Source organism: Colius striatus, chromosome 26 (genome assembly GCF_028858725.1).
Source record: "Colius striatus isolate bColStr4 chromosome 26, bColStr4.1.hap1, whole genome shotgun sequence".
Lineage (NCBI taxonomy): Eukaryota > Metazoa > Chordata > Aves > Coliiformes > Coliidae > Colius > Colius striatus.
This window is the reverse complement of record NC_084784.1, coordinates 1,642,853-1,662,715: the sequence shown is the minus strand read 5'-3', so window position 1 is coordinate 1,662,715 and position 19,863 is coordinate 1,642,853. Positions and strand designations below refer to the sequence as shown.

At 58.5% G+C, this 19,863-nt stretch overlaps 1 protein-coding gene and 1 long non-coding RNA gene across 2 annotated transcripts; both read right to left on the bottom strand.

Annotated features, from left to right (window-relative positions):
• Positions 1-72: 72 nt before the first annotated feature.
• Positions 73-977, bottom strand: LOC133627939 (uncharacterized). The gene is made up of 3 exons (XR_009820431.1): positions 831-977; positions 385-407; positions 73-252 (listed from the first exon to the last, which is right to left on the bottom strand). It is a non-coding gene; the product is annotated as an uncharacterized LOC133627939 (long non-coding RNA).
• Positions 978-1,751: 774 nt separating this feature from the next.
• PA2G4 (proliferation-associated 2G4) lies at positions 1,752-18,303 on the bottom strand. Its single transcript, XM_062015498.1, has 13 exons — positions 18,102-18,303; positions 15,786-15,914; positions 13,882-13,987; positions 13,587-13,656; positions 11,723-11,815; positions 10,554-10,617; positions 9,530-9,608; positions 8,485-8,563; positions 8,065-8,198; positions 6,737-6,831; positions 5,333-5,460; positions 3,590-3,643; positions 1,752-3,369 (listed from the first exon to the last, which is right to left on the bottom strand). Exons 1-13 carry the CDS (start codon positions 18,187-18,189, stop codon positions 3,304-3,306), a joined length of 1,185 nt encoding a protein of 394 aa, XP_061871482.1. The 5' UTR covers positions 18,190-18,303; the 3' UTR covers positions 1,752-3,303.
• Between the last annotated feature and the right edge of the window lie 1,560 nt (positions 18,304-19,863).

The window sequence follows — 19,863 nt, the reverse complement described above, 5'->3', positions numbered from 1 at the left end:
CACCCGCCCCGCTGCCGTTACCGGCCGCCCCGGAGGAGCCACCCACGGCGCGTCCCAGTAACACACAGCGCGTCCCAGTAACAACCAGCTTTATTCGCGGCACAGAGCGCACGCAACCGGCGCGGCGCGCGGATCTCGCCCCGACCCGGCGGCACCGGGAACGTCCCATCGGCGGCGGCCGCGTCGGTGTCGTCGCGCCCCGGCGGCGGCTACTTGGACCTTTGCCTCATCTTCCTCCTCTTGCGCTTCAGCCTGAGGGACAGAGCGGCGCTGAGGCGCCGGGAGCGGCCCCGCGCCGGGGCAGCGGCGCCGCGGGACCCCCCCGCGACACCCCCGTCCCCGCTTCAGCCCCCGGCGGGGCGGCCCCGCGGAACCCGCACGTACCTGCGCATTCGCTTCTTGCGCCACTGCGGGGGAGAGGAGAGAGAGAAGGGGAAGGGGCTGCGTTAGTGCCGGTGTCCCGGTGACAGCACCGGCTGAGTGTGGCCCCGCGGGGGTCAGATCCCGGCCCGAACCCCCCAGCAGACCCCTCCTCCCCCCCCAACCCGCCGCCTTCCCCCACAGCGCTCCGCCACCGCCCCCCGGCGCCACCGGGACCCCCCGACCCACCCCCACCGCGGGGACACCGGGCAAGAGACCCCGCACCGGGACCCTCCGGTCCCGCCCCCACGCACCGACACGTCCCACCGCAACAGAGCCCCCCGGGACACTCACACCGGGACGCCCCCCCCCGGTGCTCCCCAGGCCACAGCGCGCCCTCCCGGCCGCCGGGGCCCGTCCCCCCGTAGGGAGGGTGCCTGAGGCGTCATCCGCCGCCCCTCAGCGCTCACCTTGGCTCTCATGGCGGGGCGGAGACGCGGCGCTCGGTCCCGGCGGGCAAGAGGCGGCGCGAGCAACGGATGGCAACGGATGGAAGCGGCCGGTAACGCCGCCGCTGGAAGATGGCGGCAGCTGAGGCCGAGAGAGGCCGCGGCCGCCAGCCGGGGCCTATTTATAGGCTGGAGGCAAAGCCACGCCCCCTGGGCCGCGCGGAGCACGACGGGAGCCGTAGTCCCCAGCGCTCCCCGAGGCATCATGGGAACTGTAGTTGCTCCGGCGGCCGCCATTTTGCGCCCCAGGCCTTGTGGGATTAAGTGGGGGGGTCCCACCGCCCCCCACCCCAAAAACCCCCAACCAAAACAGTCACGGAGCCGCTCCTCGGGGCGCTGAGGCACTCAGTCACGTTTATTAAGAATAGAAACCAACAGAAACCAGGCGGTTACAGGGAGCTTCTCGGCAGCTGTTGATTTTAACAACTGCATTGGTGTGTTTTGCTTCAATTTACCCCTAAAAAACCCCAGAAAGTTGAATAAAACCCTCCCTCAGATCTCTGTGGTTGATACAGATGGGGCTCAGCTTCAATTTACCCCTAAAAAACCCCAGAAAGTTGAATAAAACCCTCCCTCAGATCTCTGTGGTTGATACAGATGGGGCTCAGGGACTGGAGAAAGGTGAACTCTGCCCTTTCCATAGAGTATTGCTTAAAAAAAGGTTAAAATGTTCCTCCTGGGGAACAAAAAACGCTTTTTAACTTGTATTCCCCTTATTTTCATGACATTGGAGTTGCCTCAAGCAAAGCAACTGCACCCCACAGCCACCCCCCAGCACCCAGCCCCAAGGTCCACCCCTGCCAGAGCTGGGAGGGACAAGAAAGGAGCAGAAAGAGATGGGCAAAAAAACAGGCATTAAGGGGAAAAAAATAAAGGACTGGATTATTTCTTGTGTTTTATTGACTTTGGTAATTATTTGCACGTGTGAAGGTTGGAGGAAGGGTGGGAAAAAACCCAGCTCTTGGCGAGGAAAGCTGGTGCCTGTGGAGATGCCCCCGGAGTGGGTTCAAAGGGGAGGTTTTGCCCATGTTTTGGGGGAAGAACCAGAGGCAGGTGTGTATCAGCAAAGAAAACAAACCCCTGGAGTTCAGGGGATTCAAACAGCTGCTTTTTTGTGGGTTTTTTGGTTGTTTTGTAAAAAAAAGGATTAGAAAAGAGCAAAAACAGCCCCAGCTCGGCCTCTGGAGGCTCCTGCAGCCTCTTGTCTTTCACCTGTGGGTGGGAGACCTGTGAGAGCTGTGTGGGGAAGAGTGGAAAGGCTGTGGAAACACACCCTTGGGGTGAGGAGGAGGAGAGGGGTGAAGAATAAACCCCCTCATGGGCTGTTAAACCCACTGCAGGGGTGAGGAAGAGGAGAGGGGTGAAGAATAAACCCCTGATGGGCTGTTACACTCACTCCAGGGGTGAGGAGGAGGAGAGGGGTGAAGAACAAAACCCCTGATGGGCTGTTAAACCCACTCCAGGGGTGAGGAAGAGGAGAGGGGTGAAGAATTAAACCCCTGATGGGTTGTTAAACCCACTCCAGGGGTGAGAAGGAGGAAAGGGGTGAAGAATTAAACCCCTCATGGGTCGTTAAACCCACTCCAGGGGTGAGGAGGAGGAAAGGGGTGAAGAATTAAACCCCTCAGGACACCAAGGAATGAAAACCCGCCGCCCCGAGCCAAGAGGGAAAAGGTCAGTTTAAAAACGAGCTTGTAGTAAAAAATAGAGTTTCTAGGCAGAGACAGGTCAGAGCAGACACAACAGGCTACAGTCTGGTGAGGGAGGGATGTAAAATTTGATGTTTTTTTCCCTTCTAATTAGAAACTTTGAGCCAGGGGCTGAAGCTGTGCCCTGAGGCCGAGGTCTGGAGGAGCCTCCTCATGGCACCGAGCGCTGGGCACTTCTCCTCAGGCCTCATTCACTGGGGGGCTCTTTGGGGGGGGGTTTTTCCCTCCAAGATAAAAATATTTGTATCCCTTTAGAGATTAAAAATTAAAAACAAGATTAAAAAAGGGAGAAAAGAAGAGGAGGAGGAGGAAGAAGCAATGAGGCAGCTCTCTCCTCTCTCGCTGGGATGGGCTGAGTCAGTCACCTCTTTACAACATCTGGGGAGTACAAAAGGGTTTAAAAGAGTGGATGTAGACTAGCTTTTACTCCTCATTTTATTTCTTTTGTTCTGCTTGCTTTCCTTTTTCTCTCTCATGTAGGCTGATGTGGCTGAGGGAATCCTCCCTCATTGGCAAAGGCAAAGAGGAGCTGCAGGTCGGTGGGAAACCCAGGCTGTTTGTTTGGGTTGTAAAGAGACCAACAGCAGCTGGATCCTTTTGCTTCTGGTTTGTTTGATTTTTTGTCTTTGTTTTTTGGGGGGGAAGGGTTTTTTTGGAGGTGGGGTGAGGGGTGGGGAAAGGGAGTTGAGTGTGTGTGAATCAGGTGCTACATGGAGGGAGCTGCTTCAGTCTCCAGCCTCGTTCTCCTCCGCTGTCTCTCCCGTGGTGGCATTCTCTGCGTTCTTGGAGGCCTGTGGAAACAAACCCACGGGTGCTGGTCAAAGCAAGGGCTCAACACTGGCCACAGGGAGCACCTCAGGGCTGCTGCTGCCCAAGCTAAAGCAACAGCCAGGCTTTCCACTCTCTTTATGGCAGGAATCGTGGTTGTTCCCAACACGGGCCCAGGGGAACGGCCGGGTGCTGCCGGCTCCAAAGACAGAGAAAAGTGCCACAAAACGTGGCCACAGTTACCTTCTTTTTCTTCTTTTTCTGGGTCTTCCGGCTTGCAGAACTCTGTAGAAGGGCCTGGAGACAGGGAGGAAGCAAAAGAAGCTGGAAAGACAACCTAATTTTTTTAGTCCTTGAAAGTAAATCAAATGGAAACAAATGGAAAGGGCCTTGAGGTGGAACAAAGAGTCAGCAAAGGGATGGAGGGAAGCCCTGAGTCCCTGAGTGGTGAAGGGTGGGAAGGGCCCTGCAGAGCTGCTCCAGCCCCAGCCCCTGCTCCAGCAGCTTCCCCTGGCTCAGGGGGCACAGGAACGTGTCCAGGGGGGGTTGGGAACCTCCTGAGAAGGAGCCTCCACACCCTCCCTGGGCAGCCTGGGCCAGGGCTCCCTCAGCTCAGCACCAAAGGACTTGCTCCTCCTGGGCCAGGGGCACTTGCTGTGTCCCAGCCTGTGCCCATCACCCCTTGTCCTGCCACTGGCCACCCCAGCACAAAGCCTGGCCCCATCCATCCTCCTTTAGGGACTGAGCAGCACTGAGAAGGGTCCCTGAGCTCAGGCTTCTGTTCCCCAGGCTGAACAGCCCCAGGGCTGCAGCCTTTCCTCCTCACACACATGTTCCATCCCTCAGCATCTTGCTGGCCCTGCCCTGGCCTCTCCCCAGCACTTCCCTGTCTCTCTGCAGCTGGAGAGATACTTAAAGGTGTTGCTGAGTTGCCCCTGAGCTCAGGCTTCTGTTCCCCAGGCTGAACAGCCCCAGGTCCTGCAGTCTTTCCTCATAAGCAAGATGCTCCAGTGCCCTGATCATCTTGGTGACCCTGCACTGGCCTCTGCAGCAGTTCCCCATCCCTCTGGAGCTGGGGAGATACTTAAAGGTGTTGCTGAGTTGCCCCTGAGCTCAGGCTTCTGTTCCCCAGGCTGAACAGCCCCAGGGCTGCAGCCTTTCCTCCTCACACACGTTCCATCCCTCAGCATCTTGCTGGCCCTGCCCTGGCCTCTCCCCAGCACTTCCCTGTCTCTCTGCAGCTGGGGAGCCCAGCACAGGCCCCAGGACTCCAGCTGAGGCCTCCCCAGCTCTGGCAGAGCAGAGGGGCAGCACAACCTAATTCCTACAAGACCAGAGGCAGTTCCCAACAGAGAACTGGTGGCAGTTCCAAAGGGCAGAGCAATAGATGAGGAATGCCACAGTCTCACACCCCACTGAGGTATGAAGCCCTGGAAGCAGCTGCTCAGACTCAACAGCCACTCCTGGGAAAGGGCTGGGTGTTGTTATCAAGCCCTGAGAGCTGCTGCTTGTTACAGGAGAGCTCTCACCTGGCTGGGTGCTCAGATGTGGCCCCACTGGTGTCTGCTGAGCCCAGAAATCCCTACAAAACTGGCTGGATTTGAGGGACTTGCTTGGAGCTGATGTGCCTGTGCTGCTGCTGGGGAGGCACCTCATCCCTCCATCACTCTTTGAAATGGGAGGACAATAGGAAGGGGCCAATTTCCCCCACTGACAGAAGCAGATCAAAATCCTCTGAGAGGAACAAGTGTGGTTCAAGAAGCTCCTTCACAGGAACTGCTGCAATTCCCATCTTATTTATCTGCTGCTCTGAGGCACCTCCCACCTCTCTGAGAGCAACCTGCAGACTGTTCCAGCTCAGGTGCTCTCTGCCCTTTCCACCTGCAAAACCTGCTGGGTTTTCCTCCCCTCCTTCACCCCAAGTGTTGCAAAGACCCCCCCAAGGCTGTGGTTAGTGGTGGTGGCAGTGAATTCTTTGAAGCCAACCTTCAGGTCTCCATCCTGCACCTCGAACTCGGATTTGTAGAGCTCGGGCTCGAAGGGGCCGCTCGTTATCCTCATGGGGCCGTTGGGCATTAACAGCACTGTGAACTTGAACTGTGCAACAAACTCTCCTGCAACAACACAAACAAGGGCTGTCAGCACACCACAGCCCCCTGCACATCACTGCCCACCCTTGTTCCCAAACAGATCACAGGGTGGTTTCAACTGGCAGAGCCCTTCCAGCTCATCCAGCCTCTGTCCCAGCCCCATCACCCACCAGCCCATTGCCCTCAGTGCAGCACCCACCCACCTCTGAAACCCCTCCAGGGACGGTGACTCCAGCAGCTCCCTGGGCAGCCCCTTCCAAGGCCTCACAGCCCTGGCAGGCAACAACTTGCTCCTCACACCCAGCCTGAACCTCCCCTGCTGACACTTGAGGCCCTTTCCTCTGGTTCTGCTGCTTGTTCCCAGGGAGAACAGACCCACCCCCACCTGGCTCCAGCTGCCTTTCAGGTAGTTGCACAGAGGGAGAAGGTCTCCCCTGAGCCTTCTTTTCTCCAGGCTCAACAGCCCCAGCTCCCTCAGCCCTTCCTCAGCTGAGACGTGCTCCAAATCCTCTCCCAGCTCGGTACCCGCCTCTGGAGCCTCTCCAGCACCTCCATGTGCTTCTTGTAACGAGGGGCCCAGAGCTGGGCACAGCATTGGAGGTGCAGCCCCAGCACAGCCCAGCACAGGGGGATGATCAGCTCCCTGCTCCTGCTGACAGCACTGTCCCTGATCCAGGCCAGGATGCCCTTGGCCTTCTTTCTCCCCTGGGCACGCTGCTGGCTGCTGTTCACCCAACACTGCCAGGTCCCTCAGTGCCTGGCAGCTTCCCAGCCACTCCTCTCCAAGCCTGAAGCTGCTGCTGGGGGTTGTTGTGGCCCAAGGGCAGGACCCAGCACTTGGCCTTATTGAAACTCATAGCACTGACCTTGGCCCAGCCATCCAGCCTGTCTGGATCTCTCTGTAGAGCTTCCCTGCCCTCAAGCAGATCAACACTTCCACCCAGCTTGGTGTCAGCTGCAAACCTACTAATGTCACTTTGGTTCCTATTTCCACACTGTCACTGTTCCAAAGCTCCTGGTAGAAGCTTCTAAAGCCAACCCTAGTTGGGGTAAAAGTGATTCCCTCAGCATGTCCCCAGCCCACAGAGACTCAGCCATCTCTGCTCCTGCCCAGGGCATGACCCCAAGTAAAAAGAATTGCATCTCAACACTGGGACGACTCCAAACCAAGATCCAGGTGGGTGAGTGAGTCTCCTTGAGGCTGAATCCCCTGGGGTGAGTCTCTGGGGTTTATCCAGTGAGAGAGTCAGTAGTGACATTCCCCCAGTGCCCATCTGTCCTTCCCCCCAGCAGCACTCACCTTCCTTCTCATAGAGGACGTTGAAGGGCTGGAGCAGCTCGTGCTTGGCGCATTCCACCACCCCCATCCTGGCCTTCTTCTCGTCCTCAAATGCCCTGTGGAGGAGACAAGAGTCACACCTGAGCTCAGGCTCTTTCCTACAAGGTAGATTCCACCCTGCAGCTTTGGGAATTGCCCCCCAGGGTCAGACTGGAGACTTTATTCACGTGTGTGTGTGTCCCCTTTGCCCTACTGGTGTTGTGGTGTGGGGACAAAGCAAGTCACTGTGACCTCCAGACAGTGGGAAAGGCATTTAAGGATTCAAAGAGTCTGTGAAGTAACTGTTTCATTAGATTAAGAGCAACAGCACCTCTACACCAACTCTTTTCACCCCTCTATTTTCTCTTAAGCTCAATTCTTAGCTCCCAACCTGCCACCTGGAGACACAGGAGGCTCTCAAATCCTCAGGCTCTGCTTGGAATTGCTGCTTAAGCCTGGAACATCCTCTTCACATCCCCTTCTTGGACTCAAACCCCAGCATAAAGCACAATCACATTGTTCAGACAAGGGCAGAATCCTGCAGCTGGGGAGGAACCAGCCTAGCACCAGCCCAGGCTGGGGGTGAGCTGCTGGAGAGCAGCTGTGGGACAGGGCCCTGGCAGTGCTGGGGGGCAGCAAAGGGAACGTGGGGCAGCAACGTGGGCTGGTGGGCAAGGAGCCAATGGCAGCCTGGGGGGCATGAAGAGAGTGTGGGCAGCAGGGCCAGGGAGGTTGTGCTCTGCCAGAGCTGGGGAGGCCTCAGCTGGAGTCCTGGGGCCAGTGCTGGGCTCCCCAGCTGCAGAGAGACAGGGAAGTGCTGCAGAGAGGCCAGGGCAGGGCCAGCAAGATGCTGAGGGATGGAACATGTGTGTGAGGAGGAAAGGCTGCAGCCCTGGGGCTGTTCAGCCTGGGGAACAGAAGCCTGAGCTCAGGGGGATCTCATCAGTGCTGCTCAGTCCCTAAAGGAGGATGGATGGTGCCAGGCTTTGTGCTGGGGTGGCCAGTGGCAGGACAAGGGGTGATGGGCACAGGCTGGGACACAGCAAGTGCCCCTGGCCCAGGAGGAGCAAGTCCTTTGGTGCTGAGCTGAGGGAGCCCTGGCCCAGGCTGCCCAGGGAGGGTGTGGAGGCTCCTTCTCAGGAGGTTCCCAACCCCCCCTGGACACGTTCCTGTGCCCCCTGAGCCAGGGGAAGCTGCTGGAGCAGGGGCTGGGGCTGGAGCAGCTCTGCAGGGCCCTTCCAGCCCCCATCATCTGTGATTCTGCTGCTCTGAACACTTGGGGAGGGTGAAGGGGGAACAGGAGCAAATACCTGAGAGTAAACGGCATCGTGTCAAAGCGTCTCTCCACCTCACTGAAAAAGGCACGGGAGGTTTTCATCTTCAAGCCATACTGTTTGGAAGGGTCCCTTTTGTAAATGGTCGTTCTCTGTCCAGCATCTTTTGCCTGGAAATGGAAACAAGGGTGAGAAATGAGCCTGGAGGCAGAGGGATGGCTACAGCAAACCAGCACCAGCCCTGCTCTGACACAGCTAAAAGGGCAGCTTGACTTAAGGGATGGGAAAAGCTCCACTCAAAATAACACAAGAGGTATCCAGGCTGGGCAGAGTTGGCCAGCTGGAAGTGGAAGCCAGGAGGATGTTGCTGATAGCTGCACTCTGATGGTGCTGCTGAAGCAGGGATGTAGCAGCACATGCAGGGAGGAGCAGGAGGCCAAGAAGCACCAGACTCACCTTTCCCTCTCCACTGCTGACAAGAACATCAACAGCATAAACTTCATGGACCTCAAATTCTGCTTTTTCATGGTCCTTCCTGGATGAAAAAAAGAACAAAATGCAGTTTGGTGACACAAGGAGTGGGAAAGAGAGAGGATAAAACCTCCTGCAGACCTCAGTAGCTCAAACAAGGCCACAGTTGGCTTAGGCAGAGAAGGTCTAGAAGCACAAAGTAGTGCTACAGGGTGCAGGTCCCTGGTCAGGAGAGCAAAGAAGAGCTCTCTGGCTCAGGAGAGGCCCAGGAGCAGAGCTGATGAGCAATAAGGATGCAGCACTCCTTCTGCTCATGCCAAGAGGTGCATCCCCAGTAATGGGTGGAATGTCCCTTCACCATTCAGAACCAGCTCTTTGAGCCCATGGTCAAGGCGTAGAGAGGCCAAACCCTCCCAGCACTTGAGAGCCAAGAGTCCAGGTGCTGGATGTGAAAGCTCTAAATATTCAGTGTGAGATCCAAGCCTGAGGGATCCCTGAGGGAGAAGAGCTGCTGGAATGAACAGAGCCAGCTCCTGAGTTCAAACCCATCCTGTCAGGCTGCTGAGAGTGATCACCAGCCTGTAGGATCCTGGCAGCTTCTGCCAGAGGGATGACAGGTCCTGGCACAGCTCCTGCTGGATCAGCAGCCACTGCTACAAGGAGCAACAGTTGGTGATTTTGCTGGCTGCCTCCAGCACACTCCTTCGAGACACTGGATCAAACCCAAGAGCTCTCGTAGATCCCAACTAGGAACCTCCTGTCAGGGCTCTTCCTCCTCAGAGCAGGGCCCAAGCACTGAGCCACACACAAGGGAAAAGATGCAGGGCCAAGGAGCTGCAAATGTGTCCCAGTCTCGAGCCAGACCTGAAGCAAGGGCCCCGTGGAGAGCAGCCCATTCCCTGACCAAACCCAACCTACCTGCTGCCTTCCCCCCTGGCCAGGGCAGTGGGGGAAGCAGGGTGAGTGCTCTGGCTCCAATCCCACCCCTCCCCAAGCTGCTGGGAGCAGCAAGCCCAGAGGTGATGCTCACTTTTGCTGGTCTGTAGGGTTCTGGATGATTGTTTTCTCTCCATCGATCACGTGCTGCTTCAGCTGGTGTGACAGCATCCCTGCCCATGAGAACAGAAGCCATCAACACCTCTGAGCTGCACAGCAGCCACACAGCAGCTTGTCTTATTAACACCCAGGGGCTTGGGGCATCTCAATCCCAGGGGCACTTGCAGACCTTTGCCCAGCACTCAAAGGGAGTGTGGGAGGGGATTTTCTGCTTTACTTTTCCCTTCAAATCCAAGAGGCACCCGTGGCCACTGCTGCTGGGCTCCATCCCAGCAGGGAAAGGGCAACCCCAGCCCTCAACAGTCCTGTTTGTTTCCATCAGCTGAGGCCTGCTGCTGCTGCCAGGGCCTGGAGAATTACAGCACTTGACTGTTTGCAAAACAGTGGCTGCTTAAAACTCCCTGGGCAGCGGGAGCAGCCGCCTCCTCACTGCAGCTGATGCCACAGGGAAGAGGGGGGAGTTGTCTGACAGAGAAAAGGAGCCCAGAGTTTGAGGAGAGCCCAAAAAGCCATCCCACACAGGGAGCAGGGAGCTGATGTTCCACAAGTGGGCTGAGGCAAAGGGAAGAGAGAGAGGGGCTGATTTCCAGTATTGCAGGGTATGGCTCTAATGAAGGGACCAATGTAATGGGGGCTCAGAGGAGCGTTTGACAGGCTGGGAGAAAAACATCTGGATGTGCCAAATGGCAGGCCAAGCTCCCTCCCCACCTTTCAGCCAAGAAACCAGTGGTCTTCTATCTCCCCTAAAGTCATCCCAGTGTGCTGGGATCAGTTATCCCTATCAATGCTGTGAGTCAGTTCAGAGCTGGAAGGAAACGACATCCCGAGTTCCCCTGCAGAGGCTCTGCTGTGTCTTTTGCTAAAGGGGTTTTAACTGCAAGTGGTTAAAGGGTTTCTGTGGTGCCTGGATGTCTGCCAGGAGTGGAATAGGGCAGCTCAGGTGTTGGGGTGCAGCTGAAGCATCAGCTGCTCCCACCAGCTGCTCCCCTTGGCTGTACCTTCAATCGGGGTGCAGTGAAACGAGTGGGCTATTTTGTTCCAGGCGTCTGTCACTTGTGTGTTCTGCAGGAAAGACACATGAAAACAGGTCAGAGACAAAAGCCTGTGGTTTATTTCTAACTTGATATTGGTTCTGGGATAAAATCAGCAGGTTTTGGGACTGATTGCTGCTCAAACAGCTCAAAGAAATAGGAAGCCAGTGTGAGGCTTTGGTTTCTAGCCCTTCATGGGACCCCTGAGTGGTGGGGTGGGAAGGGCCCTGCAGAGCTGCTCCAGCCCCAGCCCCTGCTCCAGCAGCTTCCCCTGGCTCAGGGGGCACAGGAACGTGTCCAGGGGGAGTTGGGAACCTCCTGAGAAGGAGCCTCCACACCCTCCCTGGGCAGCTTGGGCCAGGGCTCCCTCAGCTCAGCACCAAAGGACTTGCTCCTCCTGGGCCAGGGGCACTTGCTGTGTCCCAGCCTGTGCCCATCACCCCTTGTCCTGTCACTGGCCACCCCAGCACAAAGCCTGGCCCCATCCATCCTCCTTTAGGGCTGCAGCCTTTCCTCATAAGGAAGATGCTCCAGTGCCCTGATCATCTTGGTGTCCCTGCACTGGCCTCTGCAGCAGTTCCCCGTCCCTCTGGAGCTGGAGATACCTAAAAGTGTTGCTGAGATCCCCTCGAGCTCAGGCTTCTATTCCCCAGGCTGAACAGCCCCAGGGCTGCAGCCTTTCCTCCTCACACACACGTTCCATCCCTCAGCATCTTGCTGGCCCTGCCCTGGCCTCTCTGCAGCACTCCCCTGTCTCTCTGCAGCTGGGGAGCCCAGCACTGGCCCCAGGACTCCAGCTGAGGCCTCACCAGGGCAGTTTCCAGCCCCAGAGCTCTCCAGCTGAATCCCTGGGGTGTCTGCCAAGCCTGCAGCCCTCAGCCAGCCTGGGCCAGGGCTCTCTCACCTGAGCCCTAAAACAAATGAAGTGAAACCTTCTGTGTTCCAGCCCAGGGGATCACACTTGGACTCAATGAAAGGTCCAACAACACAAGTCAGTGATCCCAAGGAGCTGAGAGTGACTCAGGCCTGCTCAGAACAGTACCACAGTGACACAGATGACTGAGGGGCCTGAGCACAGGTGAGGGAGAGGTGCCAGGGAGATTTAAGATGGACTCTACCCCTCCACAGCCACTCACCTGGTTGCCAGGCTTTACCAAGCGCAGAGCAGCTTCAGCACAGAGATGAGCAGCCTTGATGACATCAGCTTTACGGCCTGACACGGGCTTTTCCTGCAAGAAAAGAAACACAAAGGCTCCTGAAGGTATGTTCCCTTCCATCTTATTTGCAAGAGCTCCATTGGAGATGCTCCATGGAACTGGGGAATGGAGAGATGGAGCTTGGAGGTGGAAGAGCTGCTGGTTTCACAGCTCCATCAGCAGTCTCTCCTCTGTTTAATGAGCAGGTATCAGCCACCAGCAAATTGGCTCTGTCTGGAGCTTCACCAGAGTCACCTTAGTGCAAGCACATCAGTGTCGGAAACAAACTGAGCAAGACTCTCCTGTAGCCAGAAACACAGACTGGATGGACTTCAAGATTGGGTTTGTCTTCTCTCCATCAAGTTACCCAGACTAGAGCAAGATCAATCCCAGGAGCACAGCAAAAACTGTGTTCTGAGCTAATGTGACAACCCACACATAGGTAAATCCCACTGTGTGAATGAAGCTGGGTGGGAGTGTAGGTCTGTGTGAGGGCAAGAAGGGGCTGCAGAGGGCCCTGGGCAGGCTGGAGCCATGGGCTGAGGTTGCCCCAGGGCAAATGCTGGGTCCTGCCCTTGAGCCACCCCAAGGCCAGGCAGCTCCAGGCTGGGGCAGAGGGGCTGGAAACTGCTGCAGGGAAAGGGCCTGGGGGGGTTGGTGCCAGGGGCTGAGCAGCAGCCAGCAGCGTGCCCAGGGGGGCAAGAAGGCCAAGGGCAGCCTGGCTGGGCTCAGCAGTGGGGTGGCAGCAGGAGCAGGGCAGGGATTGTCCCCTGTGCTGGGCCCTGGGGAGGCTGCAGCTCCAGGGCTGTGTCAGTGCTGGGCCCCTCACTCACTGCCACAGGGACACTGAGGGGCTGCAGCGTGGCCAGAGCTGGGTACAGAGCTGGGGAAGGGGCTGGAGCACAAGGGGCTGGGGAGGGGCTGAGGGAATGGGGGTGTTGAGGCTGGAGAAGAGGAGGCTGAGGGGAGACAGGAGCCCTCTCTGACACTCCCTGACAGGAGGCTGCAGGGAGCTGGGGTCAGTCTCTGCTCCTAAGTTACAAGAGGAAAGGGGCTGGAGTTGCCCCAGGGGAGGTTGAGGCTGGAGCTGAGGCAGAACTGTTTCCCTGAGAGGGGTGTCACCCCTGTGCCAGGCTGCCCAGGGAGCTCGGGGAGTGCCCAGCCCTGGAGGGATCCCAGAGGTGTGGAGCTGAGGTGCTGAGGGCCAATCCAACCCACTCTGTGACTCCATGACCAAGGCTCAGCATCACTGCCAAAGCGCCTGACCAAACCACATGTGTCCTGCCAACACATGCCAGGGCTGCACTCTGCCACCAGCCCTGGTGAGACCAGCACACCCTGGTGTGTTCAGGCAGGAAGGGGCTGGTTTGGGGGCTGGTTGCTTTAGGGTCTGAAGAACAAATCCCCCTTGAGCTCAGTTTGCAAAGGCGACGGCAGTGGCTGCTGGCAGCCAGCACAGGGGACAGCAAAACCAGTCTGCCCAGTCCACCCCACAGCCCCAGATGCTCTGCATGCAAATAGCTCCCTGCAGCACCACTCACACATGCTTGATCTCAACCTGGTGCCTGTTGAGACAGCACCTTGAGTCTTCATTTGTCCAGAAGACTGAATGACTTTGAGGAGAGTTTTCACCCCAACGCTGATGTGATGCTGGATTGGGGGTAAGGGAGGCTTTGTGAGCCCATTCAGACACCTCTGCAAGGCTCCAGAGCCAGAGGCATCCCCCCAGCAGCAGCTCTGCAAAGCTCTCCTTCAGACAGCACACACACAGCAGCAGCACCAGGCCCCTCCAGCCCTGACCCACCTTGGAGGCATCTATGACAAAACTGTGTGCTACGTTTGCTATGAAGCCGTCGACGTGGACTCCCAGGTCACTGCAAGGCAAAGAGAGGGTTAATTACAGGTTAATTACAGATTAATTAAAGGGCAGCACAGCTCAGGAAAGCTGGGTGATTTCTGGAAGAGTCACCAGACTCCAGCATTTTGCTTAACTACCTGTTGGATTCTTTCCCTGTGACTGAACACCCTGGGCAAGGGAGGGGGAAGCACAACCCAGGGGCCACCAGGGAACTGCCAACAAGCAGAACCAAGACACTTACATTTTGACCAAGTCTCCTTCTTTGAGGATGTAATCCTGATCACTCTTCAGGGGGGAGAAGTGACAGACACAGTTATTTACTGATATACTCGTTGGGAAGGCAATACCTATAAAGGGGGAAATAAAGAAAAGACTCCATGGAGTGGTGGCAGCTGAGGCTGGGCAGAGGAAACAGCCCCTTGGTCACTCAGGAGCTGGGTTCTGGGGTGCTGGGATGTGTCATTACACACAAGTCACAGCATCACAGAATGCTGGGAGCTGGAAGGGCCCTGCAGAGCTGCTCCAGCAGCTTCCCCTGGCTCAGGGGGCACAGGAACGTGTCCGGGGGGGTTGGGAACCTCCTGAGAAGGAGCCTCCACACCCTCCCTGGGCAGCCTGGGCCAGGGCTCCCTCAGCTCAGCACCAAAGGACTTGCTCCTCCTGGGCCAGGGGCACTTGCTGTGTCCCAGCCTGTGCCCATCACCCCTTGTCCTGCCACTGGCCACCCCAGCACAAAGCCTGGCCCCATCCATCCTCCTTTAGGGACTGAGCAGCATTGAGAAGGGTCCCTGAGCTCAGGCTTCTGTTCCCCAGGCTGAACAGCCCCAGGGCTGCAGCCTTTCCTCCTCACACACATGTTCCATCCCTCAGCATCTTGCTGGCCCTGCCCTGGCCTCTCTGCAGCACTTCTCTGTCTCTCTGCAGCTGGGGAGCCCAGCACTGGCCCCAGGACTCCAGCTGAGGCCTCCCCAGAGCGGAGTAGAAGAGGAAAGAGCAGCTCCCTTGACCTGCCGACATCGCTCTCCTTGATGTTCCCTATTTTCTCCAAAGTCTCTCACCAAAACACCACAGGAAATGTCCCACATGCTCTGTGCCCACAACAGCTCACCCTTCACTGGAGTGACCATCAGAGAAACCCCTCAAGGCACTGAGACACCTCACAAGGGACCTCAAGTCTCCAGAAGAGAAGTCAGGGAGCTCTGGGTGACACAACTGCCATGGCAGGTACAGAGCAGCGATAACCCTACAGGAGAGCTGCCTGGACAGAGACCAGTCCCATGCAAAGGAACTCCCATTTCAGTGGTCACAGGATCAGAGGATGGTTTCAGCTGGCAGAGCCCTTCCAGCCCATGGAGCACAGTCTCTGTCCCAGCCCCATCACCCACCAGCCCATTGCCCTCAGTGCAGCACCCACCCGGCTCTGAAACCCCTCCAGGGACGGTGACTCCAGCAGCTCCCTGGGCAGCCCCTTCCAAGGCCTCACAGCCCTGGCAGGCAACAACTTGCTCCTCACACCCAGCCTGAACCTCCCCTGCTGACACTTGAGGCCCTTTCCTCTGGTTCTGCTGCTTGTTCCCAGGGAGAACAGACCCACCCCCACCTGGCTCCAGCTGCCTTTCAGGTAGTTGCAGAGAGGGAGAAGGTCTCCCCTGAGCCTTCTTTTCTCCAGGCTCAACAGCCCCAGCTCCCTCAGCCCTTCCTCAGCTGAGACGTGCTCCAAATCCTCTCCCAGCTCGGTACCTGCCTCTGGAGCCTCTCCAGCACCTCCATGTGCTTCTTGTAGCGAGGGGTCCAGAGCTGGGCACAGCATTGGAGGTGCAGCCCCAGCACAGCCCAGCACAGGGGGATGATCAGCTCCCTGCTCCTGCTGACAGCACTGTCCCTGATCCAGGCCAGGATGCTCTTGGCCTTCTTGCCCATCCTGGATGACTGAATGCACCCATCTGGGAAGCTGAAGCTCATTAGTGATGCTTCAGCAGCAGGATTTGGGTTTAAACTGGGCTTTCTGGGAAGAATGAAGCATTTCTCACACCAGCCTCAGCCCTGCTCTCTGTGCCTTTGCCCATTCACACCAGCTGCCCAACAGGAGCCAGAAACACAACAAAGGATGAAAAGGGAAACAACCACTTTAGGGATGGGTCTCACCTTTTTTCATTTCCTTTTCCTTCTTGAAAATCTTGCCTGTCTCTTCCATGATCATGGCATCTCCCTTCTCACACAGGCAGAGAACGGAGGCGCCGGCGCTGGCCGCTTCCACCACCGCCCGCAGGACCCCTGAAACACAAACACAGAGCACGTTACAACCAGCAGCCTGCAGGATCTGGCTGTCTCCTAAAAGAGGACAAGGCTCTGAACTCAGCTCATCACCAAAGAGGGGCTGGGGACAGGCAGACATCCCATTGGAATGAGGTTTGGAGAAGGTTTTCAGACAGCAGAAGGGAGCAAAAGGTCTGTTGGGCTTTGACAAGTGGCTTCGGGCACGAGGTTTGTCTCACACAGCAGCACAGCTCTGCCACATTCCTGCTGGAGAAGTCAGAGCTACAGAAACAGGTTTGGGAATTACTGGGGAGGCTGGAAGAGCAGCAGGAGCAGCAGCACATCAAAGGAACGGCAGCTGCTACCGCGTGGGACCGCAGGGAAGAAGCAGCTCTGTGCCGGGGCCAGGCACAGCAGAGCCGGTTCCCTCAGTCCCTTACTCTGCAGAAAACCTGGTCTGAAGGTAACCCACGTGGCCCAGCCTGGCTTCCCTGTGCCCTGCCTGTCACCAGCAGCTCCAGGAGGAGGTTTTGCTGTCTGCACCCACTGTTGGGCACATTCCCAGCACAGCTTTGGTTGAAACGCTGCACAGTGACACAAACACAACTCAGTGCTGACAGAGGGACCCAAAGGCTGCTGGAGGAGCCACATCTCACCCCCCTCCCCATCTCAGGTGTCACTGAGCTGCTGGTTTCCCTCCTCCTCCTCCTCTCTCCACACTGCCCAGGGACTCAGAGAGTTTACCCCCAAATGGTTTGAGAAGTGCCTCTGCTGGGGGTTGTTTCTGTGACTGATGGTGTGTGGTTCAGGTGAAGGGGATGGCTCTGAGCAGGAGAGTGTTCACAACACCCAGTGAGAACCCAAAGCCTTGCACCTACCCAACAAAGCACCACAACTCCTTTGGTCACCTTCCAGTGTGCCACAAGCAACAATAAGAGAAGATGAGAGTTGGAAGTCCAGATAAAACCCCAATGGAGGGAGTTCAGAGGGTGGCAGGACAGAAAGAGGTGAGGGTAGGACACGTTCAACCAAATCCAGTGTGAAGAGGAGCAAAGAGCTGTGCTCACCACATGAACCCAAGGAGCAGACAGCACTGACCACCAGTCCCCTCCCACTGATGGCCCTCACAGGGCTTCCTTTAGGGACTTCAAAGCCCTTTATACCACTAAAAACACCCAACTCAGATGACAATCCATGGGGCTCCCAACTTTGCACCACAGCTCTGTGTTTGCTCTTCCCAAACGTGCTCACACTACAGCAGCAGAGTCAGAGCCAAAGTGGCAACCTCCTTCCCCAGAAAGAAGCCAGGCCAAAGGCAGCCACCCCACAGCCCCGTGGCTCCCTCCTGAGCTGCAGCCCACCGTACCCTCCAGAGAGGTGGCTTCAGGAGCAATGCCCAGGTCAGCAGCAGGACAGAGGGACCCGGCACTGCCACAGCAATTCCTGACCCAGGGAGGGCTCCAGGAGCCCTTTGAGCTGTTGACACCCCTCTCAGGGCCTGAACCCCCCCCACACACCTCGTGGGACCCCAGAAAGCAGCGTTTAGAACCGAGCAGCACAAAGGAAACAGCGCGGGGCGGGGGATGAGCGGGACACAAAGTTTTTGGGGTGATCGAAGCGTGTCGCGGGCAGCAGCCAGCGCCAGGGCTGCCCCCCCCGGGACTCCCCGCCGGAGAACGGGGCCCAGCCCAGTCGTTCCCCGCTCCCGGGGGCTCGTCCTGCTCCGCCGCGGCTGCAGCGGGGGGAGGCGGCGGGGAAGCGGGAGGGGGTCAAACCCCGAACAAAAGAGCGGAGCGGGGCAGCAGCCCCCGCCGGGCCCGGGCCCCCGCTCGCCCCCGCGGCAAGGAGGGACAGCGAGGCCCTGCCTCCCCCCGCCCCGCTCCGCTCCGCGCCGCCGCCGCCGCACGTGGGGCGCGGAGGCCACGTGCCGGCAGCCGCCGCCGTGCGGGGCCGGGGCCTGCGGGGCCCGAGGAGCCGCCGCCGCCGCGGAGCCGCGTTCGGCCGCCTCCCCGCCGCCCCCCCCAACCCCCCCACCGGCGCACGCAGGCGGCTCTCGGGGGTCCCAGGCCTCGCCGCCCGCCCCGGGCCCGCCGCCGCCCGCCGCCGCCTCCGCCCGGCCCCGCCTCACCGGACACCCCCCGGCCCGCTCCGGCGCCCCCTCCCCGCCGCCCTCCCGCCCCCGGCCCGCCCGCGGCCCGCACTCACGATTGGCGATGTCCCCCCCCATCTTGTACTTGGTCACCACCAGGTCCTCAGCGATGGTCAGCTCGGCCGCCTCCTCCTCGCCCGACATGGTCGGAGCCGCCTCCGCCGGGACCCGCCGGGACCCGCCGCCGCCGCCCCCCGCGCTGAGGAGACCCCGGCAGCGCGAGCGAGAGCGCGCGAGCAGGGCAGCAGCGCGGGCTCCGCGCGGGGCACGCTGGGAAGCCGAGTCCCCGCCCCCCTCCCTCCGCACTACGACTCCCGGCAGGACCCGTGGAGCCGCCGGGGGACTGCAACTCCCGTCAGGCACTGCGGCTCCCGCCAGGAGGAGTGGGCGGAAGCGGGGCGCGGGGGGTGATGGGAAATGGAGTCTGCGGCGCGACTGTCCCGCGGCTGGTGGTGCTCCCGGTACCGCTCCCACCCCCCAGCACCATCACCTCTGGCCATAGGCAGAAGAATCGCCCCATGGTCGGCGTTGGAAGGGCCTTTATTAAAATGAAGTGCATAAAGAGGAGAAAAAAGTCAGAGAAAGAAGATTCCAACAGCAAATGGGGGGAAAAAATCCTGACATTGGGAGAGCAAAGCAAAACAGGTGCAGAAAGAGGTTTTAATGGAACGAAAAGGATGAGTTTTTACTGGGGGAAAGTGATAAAGTGAAGCAAACAGCAAAATAAACGTTCTGTGAGGGCATGACAGGTGAGGGGAGAATGGTGGATGCTGTCTGCCCTGACTTCAGCAAGGCTTTTGGCACCATCTCCCACAACACCCTCAGCAGAAAGTCAGGCTGTGTGTGTTGGATGAGTGGAGGGTGAGGTGCATTGAGAGCTGTGATTCTATGAGAGCTGCTGAGTGACAGAGCCCAGAGGCTGGGATCAGTGGCACAGAGTCCAGTGTGAGGGCTATGGCCAGTGGGATTCCACAGGGATGGGTTCTGGGGCCAATCTGGTTCAACATCGTCATCAAGGACCTGGGTGAGGGCACAGAGGGACCCTCAGCAAGTTCCCTGCTGGCACCAAACTGGGACCACTGGCTGATGCACCAGAGGCTGAGCTGCCATTCAGTTAGAGCTGGGCAGGATGAGAGATGGGCACAGAGGAACCTGCTGAGGGGCACCAAGGGCAGAGTCCTGCAGCTGGGGAGGAACCAGCCCAGCACCAGCCCAGGCTGGGGGTGAGCTGCTGGAGAGCAGCTGTGGGACAGGGCCCTGGCAGTGCTGGGGGGCAGCAAAGGGAACGTGGGGCAGCACCGTGGGCTGGTGGGCAAGGAGCCAATGGCAGCCTGGGGGGCATGAAGAGAGTGTGGGCAGCAGGGCCAGGGAGGTTGTGCTGCCCCTCTGCTCTGCCAGAGCTGGGGAGGCCTCAGCTGGAGTCCTGGGGCCAGTGCTGGGCTCCCCAGCTGCAGAGAGACAGGGAAGTGCTGCAGAGAGGCCAGGGCAGGGCCAGCAAGATGCTGAGGGATGGAACATGTGTGTGAGGAGGAAAGGCTGCAGCCCTGGGGCTGTTCAGTCTGAGCTCAGGGGCACCTCAGCAACACCTTTAAGCATCTCCCCAGCTCCAGAGGGACAGGGTACTGCTGCAGAGGCCAGTGCAGGGCCAGCAAGATGATCAGGGCACTGGAGCATCTTCCTTCTGAGGAAAGGCTGCAGCCCTGGGGCTGTTCAGCCTGGGGAACAGAAGCCTGAGCTCAGGGGCACCTTGTTAATACTTAAGAAGTACCAGGCTGCCCAGGGAGGGTGTGGAGGCTCCTTCCTTGGAGCTCTTCAAGA